This window comes from Vitis riparia, chromosome 10 (genome assembly GCF_004353265.1).
Source record: "Vitis riparia cultivar Riparia Gloire de Montpellier isolate 1030 chromosome 10, EGFV_Vit.rip_1.0, whole genome shotgun sequence".
Lineage (NCBI taxonomy): Eukaryota > Viridiplantae > Streptophyta > Magnoliopsida > Vitales > Vitaceae > Vitis > Vitis riparia.
This window is the reverse complement of record NC_048440.1, coordinates 19,800,402-19,812,259: the sequence shown is the minus strand read 5'-3', so window position 1 is coordinate 19,812,259 and position 11,858 is coordinate 19,800,402. Positions and strand designations below refer to the sequence as shown.

The window sequence follows — 11,858 nt, the reverse complement described above, 5'->3', positions numbered from 1 at the left end:
GGTTCTTTTTGGAGCACCAAATGAATAATGGCCAATGCCACAGCGTACAGTGTTGGGAAGTAGTGTTGTAAGATTTTCAGTATAATCAATGGAACTTCAGCGCCAGGGCGCTTCCACCCTGCGCTTTGCCTGTGACTGAATGGGTCTCCTTTTTGTGGAGGCACCAGGCAAGAAGGATGGTGGGCGCTTGGACACTTGGAATAAGAATATTCTAAAATCAGAGACAAGCCGCTCCATGCTCTGCAGAATTGGGTGGAAGCCTGTGGCGATCTTAATAATCACAACCCTCCTGCAGCTATGGACTCTGTAGGGTTGGGTATTGTCCAAATCTCAAAATTAAGAAGGAAACTGATTAGTATGTCTAGGTTAGGAAATTTGACAGTGGCGCCGATTCAGTTATTCAGAGACGCGTTGAGGTGTATTTAAGAGATTTGTGGCATAATTTTTTCGGCGCATGAACATGCGTCTTCGTAATTCAACCTTGTTCAATGCCGCTGTTATTCGTAAAATACTTGTTCGATCTCCTCCGTCTGGGTTCGCCACAATTCACGCTCCAGCCGCTCCCTTCTCCGACTCTAACGATTCTGAGGTCGAAGATGGGGACGCTGCCTCTTTCTGCGTCTTCCAAGATAAGGATCTCCTCCGAAAGAGCCAATCTGATGGGGGAACTGGGCTTTATGCTCTTGACCTAATCAAACGCGGTTCTCTGGTACCTGACTATAATCTGTACAGTAAGTTGCTCAAGGAGTGCACCCGCTTGGGCAAAATTGAGCAAGGCAGAATCGTTCACGCCCATCTGGTCGATTCCCATTTCTTGGATAATCACCTTGTTCTTCAAAACATCATCGTCAACATGTACGCCAAGTGTGGCTGTTTAGATGATGCTCGCAGGATGTTCGATGAAATGCCTACCAAAGACATGGTCACTTGGACCGCCCTGATTGCTGGCTTTTCTCAGAATAATCGACCCCGCGATGCACTCCTCTTGTTCCCTCAAATGCTTCGCCTCGGATTTCAACCCAATCACTTCACTCTTTCCAGTCTTCTCAAGGCTTCTGGGTCGGAACATGACCTTGACCCAGGTACGCAACTTCATGCATTTTGCCTCAAGTATGGTTACCAATCAAGTGTTTATGTTGGAAGTGCTCTTGTGGACATGTACGCTAGATGTGGCCATATGGATGCAGCCCAGTTGGCCTTTGATGGGATGCCAACCAAGAGCGAGGTCTCCTGGAATGCTTTGATTTCTGGGCATGCTAGGAAAGGTGAAGGAGAACATGCTCTTCACCTTCTCTGGAAGATGCAAAGGAAAAACTTTCAACCCACGCATTTCACCTACTCCAGTGTCTTCAGTGCTTGTGCCAGCATCGGAGCCCTGGAGCAAGGCAAATGGGTTCATGCCCATATGATAAAATCTGGTTTAAAGCTTATTGCTTTTACTGGCAACACACTTCTTGACATGTATGCAAAAGCGGGTAGCATTGATGATGCTAAACGAGTCTTTGATAGGTTGGTGAAACCAGATGTAGTTTCTTGGAATACAATGCTTACTGGGTGTGCCCAGCATGGGCTTGGGAAGGAAACCTTAGACCGTTTTGAACAAATGCTTAGGATTGGAATTGAACCTAATGAAATATCTTTCCTATGTGTTCTTACTGCTTGTAGCCATTCTGGGCTTTTGGATGAAGGACTATACTATTTCGAACTAATGAAGAAGTACAAGGTTGAGCCAGATGTGCCACACTATGTCACTTTTGTTGATCTACTTGGTCGAGTAGGTCTTCTTGATCGGGCAGAGAGGTTCATAAGAGAAATGCCAATTGAACCTACTGCAGCTGTCTGGGGAGCTTTGCTTGGAGCCTGTAGGATGCATAAGAATATGGAATTGGGTGTTTACGCTGCTGAGCGTGCTTTTGAGCTCGACCCTCATGATTCAGGCCCGCGTATGTTGCTCTCAAATATCTATGCCTCTGCTGGTAGATGGAGGGATGTTGCAAAAGTGCGAAAGATGATGAAAGAGAGCGGGGTGAAGAAGCAACCTGCCTGTAGTTGGGTGGAGATTGAGAATGCAGTCCATCTCTTCGTAGCAAATGACGAGACCCACCCACAGATAAAGGAAATCCGTGGGAAGTGGGAGGAGATCAGTGGGAAGATCAAGGAGATTGGGTATGTCCCAGACACCAGCCATGTGCTTCTGTTTGTCGACCAGCAGGAGAGGGAAGAAAAATTGCAGTATCATAGTGAGAAGCTTGCTCTAGCATTTGCACTTCTCAACACGCCCACCGGATCTCCTATTCGGATCAAGAAGAATATCAGAGTATGTGGTGATTGTCATGCAGCAATCAAGTTTGTATCAAAGGTAGTGGACAGAGAAATCATTGTGAGAGACACCAACCGGTTCCATCGTTTCCGTGATGGCTCTTGTTCGTGTGGGGACTATTGGTAGTCCCAGTAATCAGCAGCTAATTACATTGACAAAATGCCAAAAGGGAGAGTGATTCCTAATAATGATGTTGGTCTACATCCCATCTTCTGAGTTTTAAGTTGGCTTGGCAGTGACCGAACCATGTGGTAAACCATTTTGTCCAAAGCTATCTCCCAAATGAGATGTTGGCTGGGAGATTCTTCAGTACCTGAATTGAGGAATCCAAGATGACAGGGGAAAAATCAAGGACCAAGGAGCTTATATCAACTGGATGCTCCAGCCAAATAGTTTCAGGAATATTGTGGACAGCGATCTCCCTTGTCTGGGATCACATGGGTAGTTTTCATGATGCCCAGATGATCCTTGCTCCCTTTGGAGCATTGATGAGATCCCTAATACGGACATGAATCATGCCTTAAATAAGAGCCACATCCAATAGATTTATGAGTTTAGTGGTTGTTCTTCATGCCCTCGGATTGCAAGTTCAGCATTGGCTATGAACTGGCATTGTGCTGCGAGCGTGGGAGTGGTTGGGATAGCTTGGCTTCAAATCACTTGGCTTGTGAGCAAAGCTCAATCATGTCTTACAAGAGCATTGTCTCAGTTGCGTGGCTTTAAAGCAAGCGGAGCCTGCACCTTGGCTTTTAGCAGCCAAACCCGACAAGAGAAAAGGAATCCAGAAACCACATCTCAGTTTCTTCCCCCAACTCTTTAAACATTTGCATCAGGCATGTGGTCGAGTCTAATTTGCAAACATCATAAACGGGCACATCAAATACATCAAAAACTCCTGCCCTGTAACTTTTGTTGGTTCAAATAGTATCTCCGTCCACAACTCAACTTGTCTCCTAAAGGGAAATGTCTGGGAGATCCGGAGTCAAGTTAGCAGTCTTATTACATAAAGAAAAGATCAAAAAAACAAAATAAAGGAAAGAGGAAGAAAAAGATAGAATATTCTATTTTGAACATTGGGTGTCTCTGGTCTTCACATGTTGAATGCATCTTAACTTACCTATACTCCTCTATAAAATGAGGCATGGGCAAACTGGTTCTATACGAGGACGGATAAAAGATAATAATTAAAATACCCATTCCTCATAAACAAGGGTAGAGAGTCACAGTGATCTTAATTCAAGTACAGCCTAGTAAGATGGCTGTTAAACCAATGAAAACAAACCGTCTTGCCTAATATGTATACTTCACAAGAGATGGATTCTACTTCCTTTTGAATGCTTGTCGAGTGGGTCTTCTTTAATTTGGTAACTTATTTAATACGTTCATTGCGCTCTACTGTCACAGATATTTGGGGTATGTGGCTCATTATTTACACTACTTTTCTACCATTCTTACAATCCTACGCATTTCTTGCTTTGGTGATTTGACAGTATTAATTTACTTTCTTTGGCTTCCCCCCATCCCACTCGTCACTCCTTCCAATCAAATTGCTTGCTGTCTCAGTCGGGGAGGATGGACCCATGAACAATACGAAGGTGACACTTCTGGCATTAAAAAAAATATGATGCCCCCACTTGGTTGTACTATCTAGATTAGTACACCGAAAGAATTTAAAATTGGTGGCGATAACGAAGATGCTGAACACACAAATATAATTGACATGGTCCCACAGTCGACCACACCCGCCCATGAGCATAACCATTGCGCTCGTGCATTAGCCGTTGTGCCGACAGTTTCGTGTTGCGGGAGAGGCCGAGCCCCACTTTTACTGTTGCGGGAATCTTCGCCCAATGCTCCCACAATCACGTAGATGTTTCTGGGCCAAATCCCTCCGTGGGCCTGACCCGACCAACCCATTCTCAACCTCATATGCTCTAATGTCGGTTAAATTTGTGTCGGTCTTCAAAAATTAATTTTACGCTTTGTTATCAAAAACTAAAATTAAAATCATATTAATTTTGGGAATCCTGAGTTAGTGGAAATGTAGAGAAGCTAAAAACATGTGAAGATGGATATCTAATTCAGATGTCGTTATGATTTCCTTTTGATTACAAAGTCAACGTCTCAATTTCCTTTACCCTACTTTTATTTCACAATTAAATAAATAAAAATCAAAATATTATAATTATTTTCCTTACTCGTATTTTAACCATTATTTCTAAACATAAGATTAATAATAATTACCCCGCCTTTTATTATTTTTATTAATAAATACAAAATATTAAAAATAATTTTTTTTTTTTTTTAGAAAAAAAAAAAAGGTTGGAGAAGGAAGCAGTGGAATCGGACCTGGGTGAAGTGGCGAGAGAGCCATCAATCACGCGTGGAGCCTTTGACCTTACGTGTCGTTTTAATTATCAAAAAATATTATTAATTAATCCTAAAAAGTAAAAACACAACAAAAAAGCACCCTTTGGGAATAGGTGTCTCTCTCTCTCTCTCTCTCTCACTGTATCTGTATCTGGTGGGGACTGAGGATAGAGAGGTAAAAAGGATTCCAGAAAAAGAAGTGAATTTTGCTCTAATAAAATTGAAATGCAGATTTCTTCTTCTGCTTCATTACATTCTTAAAAATCCTCTCCTTTCCCACTTTCTCCTCTGTGGTCTTCACAAACTAGGTTTCCGGCGGTGACTGCGGCGGCGCCTGGGCCTGTAGATCTTACGTAGTACATTCAACAAACGCCACACACTCTGCTGCATGGGACAATCATTCTAGAGGTAGAGGAGGAAAGCTACGAGGAAAAGAGATGATTAAGAGGAAAACAGTGTTGTTCTTGCTCTTGGTTACGGTTCTTTCTCCGATTGTTCTTTATACTGATACACTCGGGAGAAGCTTCAAGACTTCCTTCTGTGAGTTTCCATCCCGTAATCCCATTCCCCCTCATCTTATATTTTTTTTTTCTTTTTATTTATTTATTTATTTATTTTTGGTTGTTTTCGATTTTGTGCAGCAGCTGCAGACGAGTTCGATGAGGATGTTACAGCTCTTGTAAGTCAATTTCCTCCATTAAATTTCCATCTTTTGTTGCCTTGCTCTAAGGTTTTTTTACCTATACTTTTGTTTTTCAGACTCTGGGCGGCGTCGACGCCAAACTAAATCTGCTTCCCCAGGTTATTACTTTTCTCCTTCAGAAGTTGTTGTTTTTCTGCATTTTCTGAGTTCTAACATCTTGGTTTGGATGCGCAGGAGTCCTCCACGACACTTAAAGAGCCAATCGGAATCGTTTATTCCGATAATGATTCGCTGGATGTCGATGAATCCGCTGCGGGTAATTCTTTTGTTTTATTTTTTTTCTATTAATTAATTAAAGTTCTGTGGATTTGTAAAATTCTTCTTTTTCTGAGAAAAATTGGTGAAATAGATAAAAGGCGTAATTTTTAGTCCCTTAAATCTTATACTTTTTCGAACCAGATTTGCAATTGGGGGGATCGGTGGAGCATAAAACTAGAGTGTTGTCTACAACATATGAAGAAGGAGACAGATCTCAAAGAGAAAACCCCATACGACAGGTGACGGATGGAAAAGATGACAGCCTGCAGAGGGGATCTGAGCTCACATCTCACAATGCCTCTCAAAATTTGGTAAATTATTTCTCTTCCCTTTTTCTTTCTTTCTTTCTTTTTTTTTTTTTTTTTTTTTTTTTTTTGTTCTTTTTTTTGGCTGGGTTACTCAAGTCTGAACCTTTTATCAATTGCAAGTTCACTTCTCTCTTTTAAGGTTTTAATTTTATGTGCTGTTGATTTGGGGTTTTTATTATGATATCAATTCTGGTAGAGTCTACCTTTTTAAATACCAATTTCAGTTAGTTAGACTTCTTTTCAATAAGATATGGAATTCTCTGTTATCTAGATATACATCGTTGCTGGCCAGGAAAAATTAATCTTTCTGAGCACGCTTGACATAATTCATTTAAACAATCCCTTGAAATTACCTTATGTAGACGTCTACTTCTCTCATGACCCTGAACAACTTCTGCCATTAAAATTTCTGAAGTCACTTGCAATTGTCAATAACTGTTACTCCATGATTGATGATGACTTTGTTAAAAGTAACCTGCTTTTTGCAAATGACAAGCTAACCTGATTTTAACAAGCGTTTTTTCTTTTATCTTCTCTTTCTTGCTCCAGGAAACAGAACATGGGCAACAATCTGCTCAAACCTCTGGCAAAGGTGATCATAAAGAACCTGTGAAGACTAGAAACGAGAAACCAATTAACCAAACAGTTATACTAGATGCTCGGGTTCAGCAACTTAAGGATCAGCTCATCAGGGCAAAGGTATTCCTTTCCCTTTCAGCTACACGAAACAATGCCCACTTTATCAGGGAGCTTCGAGCGCGGATGAAGGAAGTTCAACGAGCACTTGGGGATGCAACCAAGGACTCTGAGCTTCCCAAGAAGTAAGTTTTCTTCTTTTCTTTCTCCACCTGTCTTCTATTTAAATGTTTTATTATTGACATCCTTATGTAATGTTTGTGATTCCGTATCTAATTTGTGGTTATGCTTCTTTGTTTCAAATTCAGTGCCTATGAAAAATTGAAGGGAATGGAGCAAACATTGGCCAAAGGCAAGCAAATCCAAGATGACTGTGCTGCTGTGGTAAAGAAGCTCCGAGCTATCCTTCACTCAGCAGAAGAGCAGCTTCGAGTGCACAAGAAACAGACCATGTATTTGACTCAGTTAACTGCAAAAACACTTCCTAAGGGTCTTCACTGTCTTCCTTTACGCCTTTCAACTGAGTACTATAACTTGGATTCTGCTCAGCAGCAATTCCCAAATCAAGATAAATTAGAAGACCCCAGGCTATTCCACTATGCACTATTCTCGGATAACATATTAGCTGCGGCAGTTGTTGTGAACTCAACTGTTTCCAATGCAAAGGTAATTCCTTTCACCCACACAGATGTTACCTTGTGCTCATTCTGGTTGCAGGGTAAGAGTGAGGAAAGTAAAAGAAAATTATTATAGTTGGTTTTGGATTGCAATACTCTATTTTCTCTTTTAATAAATGGAACATTAGTAAGGTTTTGACTTTGAGAATCAAAGCTTTCTTCTTGCTTTTTGTAAACATCAAAAGCCTTTTATGTTAATAGTGTGTGCTATCCATTGCAGGACCCTTCAAAGCATGTTTTCCATATTGTTTCTGATAGACTCAATTATGCAGCAATGAGGATGTGGTTTCTTGCAAATCCACCAGGCAAAGCCACCATTCAGGTTCAGAGTATTGATGAATTTACATGGTTAAATTCAAGTTATAGTCCAGTTCTCAAGCAGTTGGGTTCTCCATCCATGATAGATTACTACTTCAAGGCTCATCGTTCTAATTCTGATTCAAATTTGAAGTTCCGGAACCCAAAGTACTTATCTATCCTAAACCATCTCCGCTTTTACCTGCCAGAGATCTTCCCAAAGCTCAACAAAGTGCTGTTCTTGGATGATGATATAGTTGTGCAGAAGGATCTCACCGGCCTTTGGTCAATTGATCTGAAAGGGAATGTTAATGGTGCAGTTGAGACTTGTGGAGAAAGCTTCCATCGATTTGATCGTTATCTCAACTTCTCAAATCCTCTCATTTCAAAGAATTTTGATTCCCATGCTTGTGGATGGGCATATGGAATGAATATCTTTGATTTGGACCAGTGGAAGAAGCAAAATATCACAGAGGTGTACCACACATGGCAGAAACTGGTAAGCGATGCAGTCTTAAATTATGTTTGGGTAGATATGACTCTAATTTGACCTGATTATTTGTATTTGGTTGGCACTGCATAAAACCCTAAATCCTCAAAAGTGAAATATAGACATGAAGACTGAGAGGACATAGCATTGGTACGGAAATAGCACTAGCACTCGATACATCCAAAGTCCCAACCATTTGAGATCAGTTGTGCTGATTTTGTGTTTATTGTGAGCTATGTCTTGAGCTAATTAAACATAAGATAACTTTTCTTATAACACGTTAGCATATTGGTCCATTGGAAACATAGAAGCATACTCAGTCTAAAAGTGACTAAAACCACTGGATTATGACTATTATAATTGAAACTGATCTACATGGCACTTGAGCAGACATGTTGGGTGTGTAATTGAAATCATACTTTGAGTTCAACTTTTGGTTTCAAAGCTAGGGATGGGAATTCAATTGTCATACAGATATTAGGACTTGGTGGTGGAATGCATGAAAAATTTAAATGGAAGTGTTCTGTCATGTCTATAATCCTTTGTGCAGAATAATGTCAGACCGTGCATGAAACGCCAAGTGGAACTGTTCTTGCATATTTTTAAAATCCTGAAATGAACTTCTTTTTGTGCAGAAACTGAATCATGACAGACAATTGTGGAAATTGGGAACTTTACCTCCTGGGCTCATAACATTTTGGAAGCGCACTTTCCCCATAGATCGGTCTTGGCATGTTCTGGGCCTTGGCTACAACCCTAGTGTAAACCGTAGAGAAATTGAACGAGCAGCTGTCATACACTACAATGGGAACTTGAAACCATGGCTTGAGATAGGCATGCCAAAGTTCCGAAACTACTGGGCAAAATTCGCCGATTTTGATAACGAGTATCTGCGAGACTGCAACATCAACCCATGAGTATTTCCAATTGTTAAATATCCCCCAACACTTTGTATGTCAATATGTCTTTTAACAGGTCTGCATGAGTTTATTTTATTTTGTAGGCTTTATTTTCTTCCAAATCAAAAGCTTGAGTTTAATTCTTATTGTATATGTTTTTTATTCTAATTTTGATGACACATTTCATGATATATTTATTTCTTGGCATCCTTTTTACAGACCTGCGAAAGTGCAGTTTCGTTTGTAAATGATTGGAAGCCACATTTTTTGCTATAAATCAATGAAACCATATTTCATTTTTTCTCAACGTCACGTAAATGATAGTTTCTTCTCACTTGTTGGTTTACAGATGAGTTCACTGCAATGCTTGAACAAACCTTCTTCAACTGAACATCCACCTGGGCTATAGCTGTACAATCTGCTGCTACTTATTTTGCTTTTATGTTTTTCCTGATTCTCTGAAGTTTGATATATTTTAGCCCACCGACAGCTGGTGGTAGAAGGGAAAAATACTTGGTGGACCCTTGCTCACAAGTTTCTTTTGTTGTTCCTTCCCTTTAGCTAAGAACATAAAAGACCTTACCTACCAGAACTTACCCAATTTATGAAAATATTAAAGAGTGGCTGTGGATGGGTTAAAAGGAAAGCGTTGGATTGGTGTTGGAAAAGGATAGTTGATGGGGTTGGGCAGGAAGTGTTGGGTTTTTGCGCATGACAGGCTGTTGCATCGCACATCACAGCTACAGTTTGAAAGAAAGGCACATGGTGGGGGCCCATCATAGACCTCTAAAGGGACATCCATCACTGTCCCTACCCCAAATTTGCTGGTGGCGTGTGCTTCTGTCGCTAGAAGTGGACAAGGGAAACAGGACCGCGTGGGTACAGTTGTCGCCACCTTTGCATCCCTGGTTCTTCACGGGTTGTCTCCTTTACCTATTTGTTTGTTTTTTTTTTTTTTTTTTAACGTATCACCATGTTTAGTTGAAAGATGAATGAATTGATTGTGATTATTCAACCTCTTGCCCACTTCTTGGAAACCCATAGAATTGTCCTGAAGGAAATGGATGACTGATTTGGACGAAGCTGCTGTTACATCTTTTATTGGCTTGGATAATCCTGCCCTTGATCAACTACCCATCTCTTTCATCACTGTGTTAAGCAGCTGGTTTTTCAGATTAGGAACCCAGCATCCAACAGGCATGTGTGCATTAGTGACAGAATTAGACAACCAGATTATGGTTGTTTGGGTACCAGTCAGGGCTTAAGGTCAGCTCCCAAGGACGAATATTCAGTGGACAACGGCTAAATATTCCTATGCTACCCAGGCTAGTTTAGCTGTGTAAGATGACCCCGCTTTCAGTATTATTATCATGATTCCTGGAAGGAGAAACATCACTGAACTCATCGCACATTGGCCCTTTGTTTTCTTTCATTTTCAACAGGACAATGACATCAAAGGAGACCCCTAAAGAACACAAGCAGATACTGGCTACGGTTGGCCTAAGGTCACCCTGCCTTGCTTTGTATTGACTGACCATAGGAATTCCTAGGCAATAAGATTATGGGCACCTTCCTTGATGCGTTGTTTAGCTAAATCCTTTGACACTTCAGTTACAGATGTCGTGAGTCCACAATCCTTTTTGAGCTTTTAAAACTTGAGAGAAATAGGTTAGTGATGAACCTGATGGTGGAGGTACTTGAGGAGGATGGAGACCTTGTTGATAAGAAAAATAGCCAACATTTTCTAATTGTAAGTTTGTGACTGACCTCGTTGATCTGTATCCGTATAATAATCCATTTTACGAATAAAATTCTAGGAGGAATGACTGATCAGGCAATTTCAAGTTCACTAGCTTTAGAATATGCTTATTGTATGCATTGTTTAATATGCGAAAGGTCCAAAGCGAGTGAAGAAAAACAAAATGAACATTTCCTCAGCCAGAGATGAGCTCAGAGGTGGTCCTTGCATCAGCTTTAAATTCTGAAATGGTCCTCCAAATTTCTTTCCAACATTTCTCTCCAAAATCCTTTGCTTGAGCTTGATGTCATCCAAGCATCAGCTTTAAACCACTGAATAATCCTTCAAATTTACTCCTTTGAATTAACCAATGAACATCAATCTTTTTTCAGCAGAAGTTTCCGCATAATGATAGAAGAACAATACAGATTGGTCAGTTTCTTGACATGGATTCCATTTCTTTGCCTCAGACTTATTCTAAGACTTTCTTCAAATTATCCCTCTGCTACTTCCTTCACTAACTCTCTTGTTTTCTAAAGTACCTTGATGTGGAATGATTCAAAAAATCTTGAATTTTTTCTGCTCCTTTACATGTGGCCTGGAGGAGTAACTGACAAATAGATCAAGAATGATGCATTGCAGCTCTACTAGTAAACAGTTAATGATTTTTGACCCCCTCATCAAAACCATACTAGTCAAACTAAATAACCGAAAGGATGGACAAATCTTAGGCTGAGACCATGATCTTGGATTCATTCAGATATTTAGGAGCTTGTTCCTTGTGTGTTATAGCTGTCAAAGGACAGCTTTGCTGTCCACACTTCTTTCCTTATTTTAGCCCACACTTCTTTCCTCATTTTAGCCCACAATTGTTTCCTTATTTCTCCATTTATTATTCTGTACAGTTAGCATATATTATTTGACAGATTATAGTTTACATGTATAGGGCTAGAATCATGCGGGGATTTATTTACTTTTATTTGCTTTCCATGTATAGCATCTTTGTAAAGTCTATATATAATATACAAAACTCAAGGCCAAGGGAATTCGGCCATTCACACAATATTTTGACAATAGCGATGTCCTTGAGCTTCATTTCTGTATCCAAGTTCTTGTATCGGGTGTTAAGCACCTGTGCCTCTTCAAATATCCCATAAATAAA

At 40.3% G+C, this 11,858-nt stretch overlaps 2 protein-coding genes across 5 annotated transcripts; both read left to right on the top strand.

The window, feature by feature from the left end:
- The first annotated feature begins 17 nt into the window (after nt 1–17).
- Nucleotides 18–3,265, top strand: LOC117923939 (pentatricopeptide repeat-containing protein At3g24000, mitochondrial). Its single transcript, XM_034842446.1, has one exon. It carries the CDS (start codon nt 455–457, stop codon nt 2,444–2,446), a length of 1,992 nt encoding a protein of 663 aa, XP_034698337.1. The 5' UTR covers nt 18–454; the 3' UTR covers nt 2,447–3,265.
- Nucleotides 3,266–4,847: 1,582 nt separating this feature from the next.
- On the top strand, nt 4,848–10,353 carry LOC117923592 (probable galacturonosyltransferase 4). 4 transcript variants are annotated; one of them, XR_004652648.1, is made up of 10 exons: nt 4,848–5,230; nt 5,332–5,369; nt 5,450–5,491; nt 5,568–5,649; nt 5,793–5,962; nt 6,509–6,780; nt 6,904–7,261; nt 7,493–8,068; nt 8,701–9,034; nt 9,308–10,353. XR_004652648.1 is itself a non-coding variant. In XM_034841953.1 (10 exons), exons 1-9 carry the CDS (start codon nt 5,128–5,130, stop codon nt 8,974–8,976), a joined length of 1,917 nt encoding a protein of 638 aa, XP_034697844.1. In that variant the 5' UTR covers nt 4,848–5,127; the 3' UTR covers nt 8,977–9,010; nt 9,308–10,353. The 4 variants fall into 4 exon arrangements, 3 of the variants coding, with proteins under 3 accessions (XP_034697844.1, XP_034697845.1, XP_034697843.1); XM_034841953.1 differs by having other exon boundaries at nt 8,701–9,010; XM_034841954.1 differs by lacking the exon at nt 9,308–10,353 and having other exon boundaries at nt 5,335–5,369; nt 8,701–9,265.
- Nucleotides 10,354–11,858: the final 1,505 nt, after the last annotated feature.

Coding starts and splice junctions, on each gene's coding strand:
- LOC117923939 (XM_034842446.1), top strand. CDS start 455: ATGAACATGCGTCTTCGTAATTCAACCTTGTTCAATGCCGCTGTTATT.
- LOC117923592 (XM_034841953.1), top strand. CDS start 5,128: ATGATTAAGAGGAAAACAGTGTTGTTCTTGCTCTTGGTTACGGTTCTT. Junction 5,492..5,567: donor AACTAAATCTGCTTCCCCAG/GTTATTACTTTT, acceptor TTGGATGCGCAG/GAGTCCTCCACGACACTTAA. Junction 8,069..8,700: donor ACCACACATGGCAGAAACTG/GTAAGCGATGCA, acceptor GTGCAGAAACTG/AATCATGACAGACAATTGTG.